Source organism: Pomacea canaliculata, linkage group LG14 (genome assembly GCF_003073045.1).
Source record: "Pomacea canaliculata isolate SZHN2017 linkage group LG14, ASM307304v1, whole genome shotgun sequence".
Taxonomy (NCBI): Eukaryota; Metazoa; Mollusca; class Gastropoda; order Architaenioglossa; family Ampullariidae; genus Pomacea; species Pomacea canaliculata.
Genome location: NC_037603.1, coordinates 13,944,276 through 13,961,701, shown reverse-complemented (window position 1 = coordinate 13,961,701; position 17,426 = coordinate 13,944,276). Strand labels below are relative to the sequence as shown.

Sequence of the window (17,426 nt, the reverse complement as noted above, 5' to 3'; positions counted from 1 at the left end):
ACCTTCTACCTCCGCTGCTGTCTCTGTTACAGAAGGTGATGGGTCCTCAACATCAACCACCACGTCAGCGATGTTTGACTTCGCGTCCTGTCTTGTAAGTTTCAGTGGCTTCTGATTATTAGTTGCATCGTCATCATCGAGGGCTGAATGTCTCGAGGAAGCATCCATGTGTGGCTGAACACCAGCCTGCACTCTAGCATCATGAATGTTGGATATTTCTGGAGTTACTCGGAGAAGACTTTGCCTGGGTCCTTCTAGGCGATGGCGTGTACGTGCACGTGCTTGCTGGAATCCTGGTTTCTATGACCGTCTCACAAAATGTAGTTTCGATCCGAGAATTTTCTTGGTGAGAAACTTCAAGATCATTTTGCAGGTCGATGTCTGAGCATCATTTTTCTCCAGACATGATGGCTCCTCTTGTTTGGATGAGGTCTGCTGAAGGACATCAACACATTTCTCTTCACTGACAGTGTGAGTTCCGTCTACTACGTCCACACCTGTGTTTGCATTCTCCTGTGAATGCGGCTGGCACTCGACAACGCTCGACTCCTGTCTTTTCCAGACGTCTTCATCCACAGAAGATCGGTCACATGTAGGGGCAGGAACTTGTTCTTTTACAGCCGACGCCGTTACCTTGGCAAATAGAAGGTGCCAGTTGGATGCTGCCATTGACGATCGTGACGATATCCTCGTGTCGCCACGGTTCAAATACTGTTGACCCCATGGTGTGCCACGCGTCTTCTGAAAACGTTTGAAGCCTTCCGACACCGACAGCCGAGGAGAAAGCGGCTTTCGAAGACTTGTGCACTCGCCACCATTCATTTCTTGATCCTTGTGCGGCGTTGTCTTCTTGGTGCGCGTTTCAGCTGGACGCTGACCAGGAACTGCACCTCTTCCAGAAGAATCCACGACAGTAGCTGATGCAATTCGACGAGACTTCCAGAGAACACTGCTTGTGTCTGTGATTGTGTCCGTTCGCATATCTCGCGCTTTATCTGCTGCATCTCCGTCAGTTTTTTCCCAGGTCACCTCGTCAGGCACACATCTCGTGGAAATATCACTTTCAGCAGTCATGGAGTCTTTGAGCCAGGCGCCCTGCCTCGGCTCTTCCTCCAAACTTTCACGCGCGTTTGCAAACAAATGTAAAGTGCGTTCATGAGCTTTTACTTCTCGATGGCTGCCACTTTGAACTTTCGTGCGGTGGTGCGACTGGAATTTCTCGAAAGGAACCGTTTGGACAGAATCGTAAAGTGACGGTTCTGCACTTGCTTTACAAGCGGATGATGACTGAATGGGTGCGCGGGTCGCGGATGAACTTGTGACCTTTACGCGTGCTTTCTCGTCTTGCTGCTTATTCCCTCCAGCAAAATACGTGGGAGTTGGGAGAAGAATGTGTGTAACTTGATCTTTGTCAGTGTGCAGGCTGCGGCCTTTTGTGTTGTATTCAGAAACAGCCTCGCTGCTTTGAAATGCATCTTTTACAATACACGAAGAGATTTCCGTGGCTTGAGACTGGCTTTTCATGTCAGCCTGGCAGATACTTCCTGTATCATGCCATGCATCACCTGCATCGGTAAGAGTCATAGTGAGTGAGTCCTTATCACGACCTAGCTGCAAGCTGTGTAGATGTTCTTCGATCAGGTCACCTCGGTTCACACGTTCATCTCCAGAGTAAAGTTCGTGGCTTCTGCGAGAAGTAGGTTGGCCAGTGGAGAACAAGGTGGGACGGACTAACTTTTCAGAGGGCGCAAAATTGTACATGGGGTCTGTTGAGATGTTAATCGGCGTGGAAGAGTCATGGGCAATATGGCGGCTTCCTTCTGTGATGCAAGCAGCAGCAACACCTTCTTCCTTATCGTCACAGGTGGAGTGAGCGATAAGCCTCGGTGTAAACCACACATCTCGGCCTCTGCTGTCACTTAACGAAGAGGCAACGACGACGATAGAATTTCCTTCATCAGCGTGAAGGCCGTCCGAATCGTTGGTTCTTGCAGCAACCGGAGCCTCCCTATTATCAGGAACCACGCAAACATTTTGGCTTCGTTTCTCGAGCTGACGCGAGGGCTCTGTCGTAACTGTGTCACCTGAGGCAATAGCACCTGCGCTATCGTTGCCAGCGTTTAACTTTATCTCCTTCCCAGCATGCGCCTCTTCCGAACGCTTCAAAGCGTTGCTGCTTGTTGCTTCTTCGCTTCTGCTATCTGTTCCTTGCGGGAAGGTCGGGGTGGTCGATCTGCTGCGAGGCCTGTGGGCAAAGTCTACACTCAGCTTCTCTTTGCTGTTGTCCGACCTCCCCACAGACCGTTTTCCTGGAACCCGGACGTTCACGTGACCTTCTTTCTCAGCGGCTAGTTCAAACCTCTTTGACATTTCCAACACCGAGGGAAATTCAATGATCGGCTCTTCTGCCTCGCTTTCATTTTCAACTCCAGCTTTCGAAACTGATTCTGTCATGATTTCATCGGTAGAGGGTTTCTCGTTAATACACTCGTCTCCGTCTAAGGCGATTATGTCAAGCGCCGAGTCTGACAGGTACACCTTTTTCCAGATTCCACCCTCTGCCCTTGCCCACTTGTATTTCTTGGGAGGTGTAGGGGACACTGGAGCTGGGGGTGGCGGGGGAGGAGTCACCGAGTCTGCTTCAGAATTGATGACTTTCTGATTCGAGCTGCCAACCTTGGAAGTATTAATTAGCTTCTTCCACTTTTCGAATGCCTCCCCTTGTTCAGACATATTAACTTCGTCACTGTCCTTATGAAAACTTTCAAGTTCTGCAAAGCATTCGCTTTCAATATCATCGAAATTTTGTTCTGATAGTTCAGCTCTTTGAATAAGTAAATGCGGAGAAGGTGTTCGTGTATTGCGTTTGTTCTCGGCAGAGATGGAAACGTGGACAGTTCCAGGACACCCTCTCTCTTGTATCCAGTGGAGCCCTCAGTATGTTCTCAATCGTACTGTCTCTGGAATGTTCTGTCACATGGAGATCTGACAAACTTTGTTTTAAGAGAAAAGGTCTTGTTTTATCTTGCACACTTGTTTTATTGGTCTCCAAGTTGATCGTCTGATGCCACAGTTGTCGGTTCCACTCGTTTGCCATCTCTGAAAGCGATGTTGGTGTTGACGGTTAATAATTCTGGGTTGAGTAAGTCGCTGCTGCTTCTGTTAATATGCGAATTTTCAGTACAAACAACTGTTGACTCTGATGTCATCATCTCAGGTACAGATATAAACTCCAATAGCCTGAACTTCAGTTCTTCCTTCTTCTCGGCGTTTTGTTCTTTCTGCCATCGCTTAACCAACGACGGCGCCACAACATGAAATTCACTATCATGAAATTGTTTTTCTCCATCTTGTCCGATAGAAGATGGACACATTTCTAAATGCCAGTGATCCGTGCCACTGTGATGCATGTACACAGGTTCAGTGGTTGTCGTTATGTCAGACTCGGCAGCACTCAGTCTCTCAACACTTTCTTCAGCGCAATAATCTTTCTCCTGGTCCTCGAGATTCTCAGTTTCTCTGGCCTGGGTGGCTTTTGGCGCCCATCGAGACACGACTGATGTCTGTTTTGAATAAGATTCCGAAATCGTACCACGTGATTTATCTCTTCTGTCGTCTTTCACCAGAGAAGTGAGGCTGGCATTATCTACCTCGCCAGGCGCTCGTTTCCTGTTTTTGCTCAGGTCACAAGATTGGGATGAGAGGGCAGATGGCTTGATACTCGAGCTTACTGCAAGGGATGCATTTACTACAGCACTCTTAACAGTTTTCATGTCAGGTGAGATCTCATACTGAGGTGTGTTGGTAAAAGCATGAACATCTGAAAAACCAGATGAGACCAGTATAACGTTTTTCACATTAAAATGACTTTCACTTGGACTTTGCCACTCGGATATCTGGTGCGTAGGTTCAGATATATGCTCTGATTTTGCTGGAAAGCTAACATTTGCACCCAACTTCTCTGAATCAGTTGAGTCTGTGTCTATGAAAACTCTTTCTGTCAAATGAACATCATCGACAGAAGACGCAATGCAAGGCGATGTAGACCTCTCCAAAACACATTCAGCATCAACAGCGCCATCTGTGTCTGTTTTGGGGGTTAGACAAGGTTTCACATCGAGTTCGCTGGAAAACAGCTGTGGCAAGGTCTGTTGAGGGAGTGCACCTTGCTGCAGTTCGTTGGGAGAAAGTTGCACCAGCTGACATAGTGGCGGCCGTCCAGTTAATAATAATGTCGGAGGCTCGGCAATGGTTTCTTCTTTGTGTAGATGTTGAGGAAGTATTTTTGGAGAAGGCCACCCCTGACCAAAGCTTTCAGCCTCGTCGTTGCTTTCACTGACTAATTGCTGAGTAAGCGTGGAGTAATTTTCAGCGGAAGCACAAGTGCTGCACGGTTCATATCCAGTGTTCCCATCAAGCCTGGCAGCACTCCCAACAGGCGTGAGAACCTGAGAAGAATACAGGTCAGACATCATGACACTTTCCACTGTACCCGGACCTTCCCGGGTATCGCCAGTGCACAGGGTGATGGCAGCGGTTGCAGCTACCGTGCTGGGGGACCCAGCAGCCATCCTGGCGTTGTGCACGGTCAGTCGAGCGTGGTGACTCTGCACGTGTGTGGAAACTTTCTGCTGCTGCATTCAGACCCTCCGTCCCCTCCGTCGTCTGCTCTTGCTGCCGAGTGTGCTGCGGGTGGCTGGTAAGTGTTGGCAACATTCTGCCAGCGTCCGCGCTTTTTCTCGCATTATCCTCTGGCATCCGAGATATCCCGTTATCAGGACAAACCCAAACGCCACCAGCAGACATCAGGCAGTTGGTGACGGCTGATAAACCGTCGAGATCCTGCAAACTCACAACACTGTCACTTGGTGGTTCTTCTGTACTCGCTGTGCATTCCTCGGCACCACGCAGAGGGGCTGCTTCAGAGGGTGTGTTTGTTCCTGTTGCTGCTGCCATCCGAGGCATGTATTCGGTGGGTGCGGACGGGGCCTCGGTGAGAACGGGTGGGGGAGGGTCGCAAGTTCTGTTTATTGCAACACGAGTTTGTTCTGATGGTATCTCGCCGCTCAGGCTGTGAAAATCGTCTGCATCCGACTTTTGCTGTGGAGGAGCATACACCGAACTACCATCGCCTGGTCTAGGACTATTTTGAACTCTTTCTGTTTCATGAGAGGTCAACTCTGTTTCTACCGAGCACGTAGGCCACGTGACCGTAACAGATCCACTTGAACACATCGTGACATCACCACTTGCAGCTCTGCTTTCTGGTTGAGCACCATCCTCTGAGGAAACAACAGCTTCGATGTGAATCTCAAAAGTTGATCCGGAAGTCGTCAGATGGTTACTGGTCATGCGCTCTGACTTGCAGCCAGTAGACAGCAACGACCCGGTCTGGCCTACACCCGTAGAAGTCGCAGCAGCTGGTGGGTCCGGTAAGACTTTGGGCAAAGGAGAGACACTCCGGCGGTTGGTGGTGACGTAGGCTTTGCCCGGCCTTGCCGAGACCGTGCCCTTGCTTTTGCTCGAGGTTTCAAACTTCATCACCGAATCTTTCACACTGGTCAGCGTGACCGGCTGGTGCGGCTTCTTAGTCACTTTCACATACTGGTCGTCGTGACAAATCTTCTCAATGTCCTGCACGCACGAAGATATGTGCTTGACGGCCATCATTCCTGACTTTTGTTTTGGAGGAATATTGACCTTTGACCTCCTCCCTTCCTGTCCCTGGGTGGTGTGAGAATGAAAGACACTTGGAATTTTTTGCTTTAATTTGGTGTCTGCTGATGTTTTCTTTAAGCTTGTTTTCTGTCGCGACACTGTGATTGTTCCTTTGTCCGGAAGTGATTGTGTTTTTGTTTCTGATAATCTCTTCAAGGCAATTTTTCTCTGTTGACGTCATAGTTGTACTTTCGTCCCGCGTGATTTTTTCTTTCAACTTTGTCGTGACATCCCCTGAATGTTCTTCAGTGTACTCTTTAGTGGTGGTCAGCATGCATTCTCTTGCTCTGCTATTATCGGCAAATATCACGCTTTGGTGCTGCACGTGATCTGAAGGTATCGATCCGAGCTGGTCAGAACTAACGACACGCATATGATCACTGCTGCTGCCGGAGTAAATGATGCTGGAGGTATGTCCTCCGTGAAGAATACTTTCTGACCTGCTGACCGCCACGTGGACCACGCTGGTCATGGTGTTGGTGATTGGGTGGCTGAGCGTGGACGTGGACAGTGTCAAGGGGACAACACTCATTCCGACTGAAGCAGGTATGCTACTCGTCTGCCATGAATTATCTTCGTCGTAAGCTCTGTCCACACACCTGGAGGAGGAGGTGGAGAAGATCATCTCGGTGCTGCTACCAGAGGTGGACATGCTGTCCACGCCGTGGTAGACACAAGGAGTAAATTCCAGAGCCTGGGTGTCGCACAGTTCTATCATCGAGCGGAACGAAAGCCCACCCGAGTCACTGCAGCTGTCGGTGGGAGAAAGACAGCTACCTGGCGAAGATGCCCCCGGAACCTCGCTGACCAAAACCGCATCTCGACGACTGGCATCTTTTAAATTTGCACTCATTTGAACTGCAGAAACATTTGCGATGACCGAAGAGTTTTTACTGGTTCTTGCACTCGACAATGTTACTCCAAGATCCTCGGTTCTGGCTGCTGTATCACGATCTGGTGTTGTCGAGCCAACAGAAAAATGAGAGGAAACAACAGCTTCTGACAGAACATCTACACCAACAATGTCTTCCTGGTTCAATGTCTGTTGTTGATCAATTCCTTTTTTCGAAGAATAACAAACTTCGCTTTCCTGCAGCTGTGTTTTGTGTGTTGGACAACTGGCTATGAGCTGCAGCAGACGACAGAATATCTTTTTCATTCTCTCTATTCTGTGGGATTTCTTCGTCGACAATTTCGCTGGACATAGAAGAAGAAATGACAGCGGAAGGCTGAAATTCAATTCGCCCGCTATTTTCATCATTGTTCGTCCTGCCGGCTTTGCCGGAATCGGCTAATTCACTTTGACTGCCTCCAGCAGAAAAACTCTGCCTCCAGGAAATGGGGGTCGTTTCCACTGGCAACGGTGTTTTGCCAAATCCTGAAATAAGTCCGCTGGTAACTGAGAACGAGTGTGAAGTGAGAGAAGAAGGCTCGGTTTACTGTCAGGTCGCCATCCGACAAGGAGCCACGAAGGGAGGGAGGCACGAGCACCTCTGACACGGCAGAAATATCGGCAATGTCGGCAAGACTGCTATCACTGTCTGTTGGCGCCGGTTCCTCTCCTGCGTCATGCTGTTCTGAAAGACAAGCAGAGCCCGTGGCCGCCGCATTGCCTGCTGGGAAGTTGGTCCACGGTTCCTCGCTCGGAAGCTCGGTGTCGGCTGGCAGCACGCTAGCCAGGCCCTCTCGCCTTCCCTCCTCCAGCCGGGGCCCCCTCCCCACGCAGGTAGATGTAGATGCACCAGCTGGCGCCTGGAGCAGGAAAGGTAGGTGTGGCCTGGCTGGTGACCTGGCTTTTGACGCTAGAGGGCGCGAATGTATCTGGAGAGACGATGACGAGGAAGGTGGAGACAGAGATGACGTTGATACCGGTGAGATGACACGTTGTCGCTGCGATGTGATCTGGCACGGATGGTCACCCCTTGCTGAGACGATAAGGGAGAAGTCATTGATGCAGTTCGGTCGGAGGGAGACCTTAGTTTCAAAGGAACGAGACCGGGCGACGAGGACACAGCGGGCTTGGAAGCATTGGGACGAGAATGACAAAGTGAGTGTCTTGGCAGTTTTGGATGCTGGCGCGGACAAGACAACAACGGATTCACAGTCGACATGGGGCTGCACCGGTGTGGAGGCCTGCCCGTTGTTCGTGCTCGCCTCTGCTTGCATGGCGTAACGGCAATGTGTGAACGGCGATGAGGAGCGGGACGATGAGGATGAATCACTGGCAGCGTGCTGCGGCGACAAGCCCTCCCCAGCTGCCGAGGTACTAAATGCAATACGCATGTTGTCCTGTTCCTCCTCTTCCTTCCTCGCTACACTCGCCGCCTCACCGCTCCTCTCGACCCCTTCGTCTCCCCTCTCGTTGCCATGACGAAGTTCGTCAGCGTAATAGACAAGTTCGTGGGATGCGTCTTTCACTTTCACCTCACTCTCGGGTGTGAGCACTCGTATGTCTAGCGGGGCAGTTGCATCAACAACATCACGCAGCAACGTGCCGCGATCAGCTCCGTCCCTCCCTCTTTCTCCGCCTCTCTCCTCCTGCTCACCGCTGACGTCACAATAAATCGCACTAAGCTCGAGAGCGCTATCGTCAGCAAAGTTTGCAAGAGCGCTAAGAGCGTTCAAATTTTTGTGTGGAGGAGGTCGCGAGGGTTTATCACCGTAGTACGATGCATTGAAAGACGTATGCGTGTCACGTGGTACAGTACTTATTTCACTGCTCTGGAATCCTGTTCCGTCCACACGGGCGGATATCTGTCCATTCGGATGTTCAACTGCCGCAATGTTTGCGGTGCAAGTCCGTTGATGTCGGCTCTCATCGCAGCTAGATTCCATTCCGCCACTAACAGATTTGAGAACACTCTGGCCCAGCCCAGCGGTGGGTGCGTAAACGTCATTGCTTCCAGCCTCTAGTAAAACCTCGTTATCAAACTTTCCGTCAGTGGCATCGGCTTCATACAGAACCTTATCGTAGCCTACTTCCAACCAGCCAGCCTCTCGAGACTTCAGCTTATCACCGCCTTCCGCTCGCTCCTTGTCATCGTCCTTTTCTGACTCATTTTCCTCTGCATGCTCATCACCTTCGTCTCCTGTTATGTATTCGTTGCTTCCTTCGGATTCAGAATCGGAAATTTCACTTCCCTCATTTTGAATTGTTTGCGCACTGGAATCTGAACTTGCGCATAAGGTAAGGGTGGATGTAGCAGACATCCGATATGAAATAGGCGGGGCTTGTTTTGCTTCTAAGCCAGTTCCTTCTTTCATCCTAATGACAACATCAGCACCAGACTTCACTGGCTGTACAATGGCGCTATCCAAGTCGAGCCTTTCCGAGCACACTTTCTGCATTGTGCTCCGCTCAAAACTCTCAAAGCTCCTATGTGAATGTTCTGATGCTAAACCGAGATAAGTTCCCATCTTCGTATGTAGGGGCTCTGTATCTGGGGGTCGGCTGACTTTACTCTCCTTGATGACATCAGCAGACGCGGGGCCAACAGCGGCCTCTGGCTCTGTTTTCCTTTGTTCAAAATCTTCGTGACTGGTTTCCACGTCATAACTCTCCCTCACCGCAGAAGTGGCCGCCGGTTTCCCGATAATATCAGATTCCTCAAAGTTACCTCCACATTTTCTCGCGCGAGCAATGTCGACAAACTCGCTGCTCACTTGGGTACCAGTGGAGGGATCAAATTCCTCCGCTTTTTCTCTCTCGTATCTCTCTCCATCTTCGTGTAGCTCTTCCTTCTCAGCCGCTACTTCACTCCGTGCTATCTGCGACTGAGCTCGGGCTAAATCAGGGTTAGCCGTATAATCACTGCTCGATAGCGTTTTCCTTCCATCATTAGTTCTTCTCGGTGCTTTCTCGCCCGCGCAATCAGCAGAGGTCAAAGGCGAACTGGAGATGGCGGGTCTTTGTTTACTTGCTGCGTGTATCGGCGCTCCTGAAGCGCGTGTTTGTTGCACCTTCCTCGCGTGCGTGTCGAATTTCATCCGCCTGCAGTCCGGGCGATGGGGATGCGAAGCGGGAACCGACAACCCTGAAACGCGCCTCCCTTTGTCTTCCGAATGTCCAGACGACCCTTGCTTCGTTTTTCCTTCTTTCGCAGGCACGGTCTTTTGTTGTCCAAGCGCAGAGGTCAGCTTTTGAGACGGCCCCTTGCCTCGCAGCGAGTCAGTTTTGATAGCTGGCCCCTTCTGCTTCGATTCAGCATTCTGAGATGGTCCCTGCGACTGTTTATCATCAGTCTCGGTAGCTGTACTCGTGACCTCACCTGACCTTAGCGCTTCCTTAACCCTCTCTTCACCAATAGTAGATGCCTTGTCAGCCCTCGCTCCCACCCGCGGCTCGGTTCGTGTAGTTTGCGTTTTGGTTTTCACTGCAACCTGAAGTGATGTAGGTTTGGCACCGCCTCTCTCCACCGGCACGGCAGCCACACTACACTCCGTTGACTTTTTGCTCTCTGCAGCTTTCCTCCCTTCCATCTTCTGCACGGCAGCTGTTCGTTTATCATGCTCGAGCTGTGCTCGAGTCTTCACTTGCTTCGAGCTTGTATGCTGCTGCTGCTGCTGAAAGCTTCCTCGGTGCTTAGAGGGTGCGGCGCTGAGGTTAGAGGCGACAGAACGAGAGGATCTGGAACTTACGTTTGAGATGACAGACATGGAGTCATCGTCGTTGTAACGACTATCCACTGAGCCATCACGGACGACAGCTCCATGCTCTGGCGGCACCGCCGTTTTTCTTTGCAGCTGCCGCCGTGTATCATTATTAGCCCTCACGCCAGCGGCAGAAACTTTCTTTGTCGCTCCTGCGCTCTGCGATTTGTCGGAATGGCGCGTGGTGCGGGTTACTACAGTAACTGCTCCTTGAGAAGCTCGGGCACGAAGTTTGCTTGAATTATCTTTCTTGTCGCTGCGGTTTGCTTCCGCGCTGTTGGTCTGCGATTGGGATGAACCTTTGACCTCTTCATTGTCGTCGTCAGATGGTCTGGTGTCCTCGGTATTACTAGCCAGATACTTACACATCAAATAATCAGTTCCGCTTTTTTCTACTCGTAATGCCACTGACTCAAGGTGTTCAGCGTTCGTCATCTCGCGTGAGTGTTCCTGAGCCGTTTTGTCAGGTGACGTAGCAAGACTTTCGACACATTGTGACGTCTCGGATATTTCTGGTCGAGGGTCTGGCAATGAAGTCGTGCCTATGTCTGAAACACTTCTGGTTATTTTTGCGTCAGATGATGACACTTTCGACATTGAAGCACGTGCCGAGGTCATACCTGTCACATGATGAGTCTTTCGCGTCTGTTTGTCAGTAAGAACAGATCGAGATGTCACGGTGTCAGCGGTTTTGTTGTCAGGCAGTGTCTCTGTGGATCTCTTAGGCAGTCTGGACACTTGCTTTTTAGGAGCTGAGTCAGTCTTTTTCTTGCTGCTGACATCATAAACTTGGGCGACTGTTGCTTTCACCTCCACGTCGCCGGCTCGGCTCGCATCCTTCTGTGTGGTCGAGTCGGTCTTTAAGACCTCGGCAACAAACTCTTTCTGTTCCGCAGATTTCTTGCGCTTGTTCGAAGACAGAACAGGGTCATTCTTCCCTCGCTGTACTGTCTCTGTCGTGTTCTGGTCGCATTCTGGCTTTTTCTTCAGCAAAGACTGATTCTCATCAACTTTGACCTCTGTTTCTGGACACTCCTGTCCAACCCCGGTAGCCTGGTGATGAGCTGGAAAATTCCGCTGTGGCGACGCGCTTTTCTGCTTTCTGTTTTCGTTTTCCTTGGAATGTTTCAGCTTTGGAGAGGCACTACGCCGTCCACTGTAGCCACTCCCTTTGTTGACCTTTGACCCAGCGTCTACTAGCTCTTCAGCGTGAGGAAAGCCTTGTTTGCTGCTCGGACCATCAGGAGGTGAGGTCTCGACTGCTTTTGAGACACGCTTCGAATCACTTGTACGGGACACTCGCTTCGATTTTAGACTAGCTTCTGGAGCGACAACCGAATTCTGTGAGTCTTATTGGCAGACTGATTCGGCTTCACGAGCACAGTGGGAACTGCACCCTTGTCGCCCTGCCTTTCCGTGCTTTTTCCCGCCGGTTTGTCACGTGTTTGCCCTCTTATGTTCTCTTTACTTGCGGACCCAACCTTCTTTTTCGAGGGCAGTGACTGCTGGGGCTTTATAACCAAAGAATTTTCTTCGACTGTAGGAGTTTTCACAGGAAAGTCAACGTCTGCGCATGTGCCACTGTGGCCAACGTCTAATGATGCATTCGAAGAATGTAGGAAACTCACCTCCCCAGGGTCAAAGTTTGTGGTGACGAGAGCAAGATGCATCGGTACAGACGTTGGCTTCTCCATTAGAGACAGGTGATGAAGAGCATTCACATCTCCAAGCGAATCGTCGTCCTTTCCGGCACAGTCTCTGTTTGTCGTAACGGTAACGGCGTCCCCATCTGCAGCAAAGGACGGAAGTCCATGAACAGCATTGTCACCTACCTTTGCACAAGCCACACTAGAAGAACAATAATTAGAGACACTATCATATCCAGCCTCGTGAGAATCCGGTTTTATCTGCCGGACAGTCTTGGCGACACCGGATGAGTTCTGATTTCTGACCGGCAATGTCCATGCTGTCCTCGTGACATTGTCCTCGGTTGTGTTTTCTATATCAGTTTCATCGGGTGGTGCACGGTGAGGAAAGTCAGACAAATGTTTATAACTCTTACTGTTAGGGTAAACATCGCTTGTTCAGAATTCACTTCAAGAACTTCCCTCACATTGACCTGTCCAGAAACATCAGTGTCCTGATTTAATGAATACCCAAAGTCATTGCCAAGATATTTTTCAGATGATTCACTACCCAACACACCCTTCACCTTCTGTTCACAAAGTTTGTCACTGATTCGTGCAGTCGTTTGGCTGCAGCATCAAGCGCAGAAAAACTGCAAATTTGCGGGGATTCAGTTTCCACTGGATTCTTTCTGGACATCTGGAAACCGAAAAAGATGAACGCTGGGAAACGTATCAGTCACTGTAAATCGACGGCAGAGAGGGCTTTGATCAAAAACACCAAAACTGTAACAAGCACTTTTCGTTAAATCACATTTTTCTTCTTCCCAGGGACATTCAGTAACGATACGCTCGATCGCTTTGCTGTCAAGCACGACTTCCTTTTTCACAGAGTCAGAAATGGCTAATATTGTAGTGTCATTTTCGTTCTTTCCCTTCTCACCCCTCTGCTTACAATTCTCAATCTGTTTGTAGGGCACTCGTTTAAGCTCGTTGGAGTGTTTTGTATAGCGTTCTCTGGGGCTTAGTCAAACTGCTGGTGTGAACAATCTGTCCTTGTTGTGGCCGTGTTGTTATAACCACTCTCCCTGTCAAAATTTGTTCCTTCTGTAAGCTTGTCTATTCCGGTTTCGGTTCTCGGTAATGCGCTCGGGCTTTGACGTGTGTTACTTGCAACATTCCTGCCTCGCGCGGTCTCTTTTAAAGGACTAGAGGGTTGATTGTTTCCTCTACCCTTTATAACACTGTCTGATTCACAAGCTCTTATTGTACAGGCTGGCTCTGAGTCACCGTCTATGAAAAGCGTGTTGGCCAACATTAAACGTGTACCTGGAAAAACATTCGTCTTTCGAGGATTCCATGTGTGACTGACAGTGCCGGCACGGCTGGCTTGTGATGAATCCGCGCTCAGGCTGCTAATAAAAATATTATCCGTGACGGGAGCTTCAGTAAAATTTAGAGGCAGGTTGGCCACAACTCCGTCCGTCTTGCTTCCTACGTAGGCGTGTCGGTTGTCACTCATTTGCACGGATGAATACTGGGCTACCGTCACACTTGAGGCTTCGCTAAGCGCAGTGCCCTCGTTAGCCTCGTCAAATCGTCTTTCGTTGCTGTGCTTTCCATTTGCACTGTCTTCTCGGTGCACGTTAAAAATAGTCGGCGTGAACGAAGAAAGTTGAGCCGTTTTGACCTTCTCTTCCACTAGCCTCTTCTTTTTGGCGGGGCTACCACCACTGCTTCGCTCTTTTGTCAGTGTGTCTGGGTTTACAGATGATCCAGAAATAGTTCGGCACCTGTTATCGTGCGTCAGAACAGAGCCGCTAGCATTTTTGATCACGTGAGTCGTACCTTTTCGTTTTGTCTGATCTTTGAGAGTCCTGTCAGACGATTTTGTGGAAGGGTAGGAAAATACTTTTCTGTCTTTCGTTCGTTCTTGATTACTCGTTTGCCGAGTAGAGGTAACAGAAGCAGAATTCACCCTCGGTGTTGATTCGTTGTTTATATTTTCTCCTTTAATCACAGTAACGGTAACTCCATCGCTCTCAACTGTATCTGCTGCGTTTAAAGAGAAACCATGGCTGATGCTACCTGGTTCAATCCCCTCCAGTAACAACACAGAATCGGAGGCGGTGCTTGACATGCAGGGCCGACAACTCAACTGCCGAAGCCCTGCAGGGTGCTCTCGCCTGTCCAAGCTTCCATCACTGCAACTGTGACCGAGGTTTGGTCGCACATCATTGAACTTATCTTTCAGGTCACTGTCGTTGCCGTTTTCAACATCGGCGTTATCGGAGTTCTCACAAAAACCCTCGACAACTAAAGTGTGCGCAACCGCTACACTCTTATCTGCAACGGTTAGAGCCGATTCCCGACTTGGCGAGGTGGGCAAGGTTAGACATCCATCAAATGCAAGGGCAGGCTTGGTCGTTACGCAGGAGAGAAGAGAGCAGGGGGCAGATAAAGCTGTGGCATAAGCAGCTTGCTCGATGTCGTAACCATCACCTTTTCCTGCATCAACAGTCGAATACTGTGATATTTGACTTCTGTCCTTCACTCTCTCGTCCTGAGCATCAGCTGCTGAAACGGGTGTACCCGGCACATCTTCATTTACAGGTGAAATGTTCTCTCCACTGTGTTGCTCGGGTAGTTCGTTAACTTTCTGTCCGCCAGTCTCTTTAACACATTCACTGCACCACCGAGGCGTCTTCTCGCTGTGGTTATCTCCACTGTCCGAGCGCTGTCGACATTCTTTATCTTCGCTCCTGTCTTCCTCGAGTGCTTTAACGCGCCTCTCGAATAATTCTTTCGTACTCGTCTCTGTCTTTGCCACAGGTTTTCCTTTGCCTGTCTTCCCCCCTGCAATGATTCTGCCCTCTTTTTTCTCCTTCACTCCAACAACCTCCTTCCTGTTCCACCGACTCTCTCTCTTGGCAGGAGAGGAAGTTGCTGGCGGTGAAAATGTTGGGCCCTTTTCAGAACATTCTGAAATGCGTTCAGCAGCTGTCTTCAAACTTTTTGTCCTCGATGAAGACGAGCCCGACTTACGATTGGCTGCTCCACTCCCTTCAAGAGTCTCTGAAACGCTGCCTGCGTAACTTGGCGCATCGCGTGATGTTTTGGGTTGACTCAACTCAGGTGAAAAACTTTTACCTTTCCCGTGGCTCTTACCCCCACCCCTACTAAAACTCTCTCCTCCATTACTGCCGCCGCCGACACCACCACTCCTTCGCCCGCGTATACCGAGCTTGGCAATGACGTGCACTTGTTGGCGCTGCTGCTGGTGTTCTTGCAGGCGAATACTGTCGCTGCTGCTGCTGCTGTTCTTCCCTTTCACTTCATCTGTCAGTCGTTCTGTGCTTTCTTCTTTCTTCGCTCCTTGCTGGAAATTTTCCTCTTTAGCTCTCCCAGCTGTGAGAGAAGTCTGCTTCCTTGATTTATTACCGTTACCCGCAGCGTCGTCTTTCAGACGGCGTGCAGATCTGGAAGGCTGAAATTCTTCTGCTGCTAAATGTGTGGCTGATCGAGGTCTGACGAGGGCAGGAGTGGCAATGGCCGAAGTGTCACGAGAGGACGCGCGGCGCACGTGGGAGTCGATTGCTGCAGAACATGTGTCGTCCGTCTGACAAGTGGCGGCAAGGACAGAGGCCGAACCAGCTCCATCAAAATAATGGCTAGCAGATCTCAAGGGTATAGTCCTACCAGAGTTCCCTATCATATTACAACCACCTGCGACATCAAACTCCACAGAATTGTTTCCGAGCGTTAAGCGAGTCCTGAACTCTCATGCACGGTAGAACTGGACGGCATTCTCAACGGCTTCACGATCACTCACATCGCACGCATCCTCTTCCGATGACTTAAACAAATCGTCTTTGCCTAACTCAGTAGAGCATTTATTTCATGTTCTTTTCCTCCTTCTTTTGACAGTTCCTGTTGTATCCCGATCGTTGATGCCAGTGACGCTAAAATATTTCCTGGTGGCAATGTGTTTGATGATGAAGATGACGATGACAATATAGCTAACTTTGCCGATTTAGTCGATGATGTCGAAGAAGATGCTGATAATGTTTTGAGTGTTTCGTTAGAAACAGTGGAATCCTGGTGTCAGTGTCCGAGGTATTTGAGGAGACGAGGTTTTGAGTGCAAAGGTCAATATTACTGGACTCTGAACTTTCCAAACCTGCGTCACGACTGTACTCTGAGTAAACAACGGTTTCATGAATGGAATCATCAGCCACATTATCCACAGCATTTGATGCTAACAGATACGATATTCCCTGGTTAGTGGCCCACTGTCCATCACCAACTTCTGTGATGTCGAGATTATCTTGGCCAGCAGGACTGCAAGGTCCCCCATTACCTACACTTTGCACACCATCGGTTTCCGCGATCTGCGGAGGAAACTGCTGCAGCTGTTGCAGCTGGCTGTCTTGTTCCATTCCACTCTCCCTCGACAGGATGCATTTTTGTTCACCAACTTTCTCACCTGTGCTGATCGAGCGCAGTCTTCTTTCATCTGTTTCTAGCCACGCACGTGCTTCCCTCCGATCAGGTTCGGTCGAGCCAGGTGAGGCTAGTGGTTGCGGGACTGATGGAGATAAGCACAAGCCTGGTTGTTGCAGAGATGCTGTTGTAGCCAACTCAGCAGCACCAGCAGCCGCTGCCACTGTAGCTGTAGTTGCCTCGCTCGGTGAAACGTGCGAGGGCGGTGGTGATGAACTCCGGCTATTTGCGACACGCGATGTGATGGCGGGTATGCTCGATGGAATGTTGTCACGGCCCTGTGGCGGAAGAGGCGGTGGCGGCTGTCTGTGTCCCAACCCAATGATTGTGTTTTCCTCCCGTGAGCGTGGCCGCCTCGCGCGCTGTTTGGCCAACGCCGACCTTTCAACTGCGCGTTTTTCGATCGCTGTTCTATCGTTCGCGGACTTGTCTTCCTGCTGCACCCCCCGGTCCTCAGACGAAGGGACAACTTTCGTGCGAATCGGCAGACAACTTGACAGGCACGAGCGTCGCACGCGAGGGCTTGTGCTCAGGTGGGTCACTCCTTGAATCAGCGCGCCTACCTGTCTGAGACGGGAAACTGTTTTGAAATAACTCTCGTCGTCTGGACCTCGAAAAAGTCGTTTAACATCAAACTTCCGTTTAAAGGTGATATTTGAAGGGTGCGCTGTGTTAAAAGCGTTTTCTGATCTGTCCTCTTCGCTGCTTTCACTCAGCCCCGGCGATGACATAAAATCCGTTTCGAAAGATGTCTCCTGATGACACAAAGTGTTTGTCAAGTTTTTTTCAGTCCTATCAGTACCACAGTGAACGCACTCTGTTAGGTCACGAGTCAAAGTAGTCGTGGCTATACAGCCAAGTTGAGTGTTTGCATAACACTGAGACGCCTGAGTCGAGGCAACGAGGGATCCTTCAGTTTCCGTTTGTTTA

The 17,426-nt window shown here is 50.0% G+C and overlaps 1 protein-coding gene across 1 annotated transcript; it reads right to left on the bottom strand.

Annotated features, from left to right (window-relative positions):
• Positions 1–3,038: 3,038 nt before the first annotated feature.
• On the bottom strand, positions 3,039–17,227 carry LOC112554817. Its single transcript, XM_025222869.1, has 6 exons — positions 16,153–17,227; positions 13,227–15,701; positions 7,159–11,690; positions 6,083–6,760; positions 4,786–5,724; positions 3,039–4,448 (listed from the first exon to the last, which is right to left on the bottom strand). Exons 1-6 carry the CDS (start codon positions 17,225–17,227, stop codon positions 3,039–3,041), a joined length of 11,109 nt encoding a protein of 3,702 aa, XP_025078654.1.
• Between the last annotated feature and the right edge of the window lie 199 nt (positions 17,228–17,426).

Bases quoted from the DNA above. Each gene is read 5' to 3' on its own strand.
- LOC112554817 (XM_025222869.1), bottom strand. From the start codon at position 17,227: ATGTCATCGCCGGGGCTGAGTGAAAGCAGCGAAGAGGACAGATCAGAA. The intron at 6,761-7,158 runs GTAAACCGAGCC...GATCAACAACAG, and splicing joins TGTCGGATGGCGACCTGACA to ACATTGAACCAGGAAGACAT. The intron at 5,725-6,082 runs GTTAGTTCTGAC...CACACCACCCAG, and splicing joins GCAGTGATCATATGCGTGTC to GGACAGGAAGGGAGGAGGTC.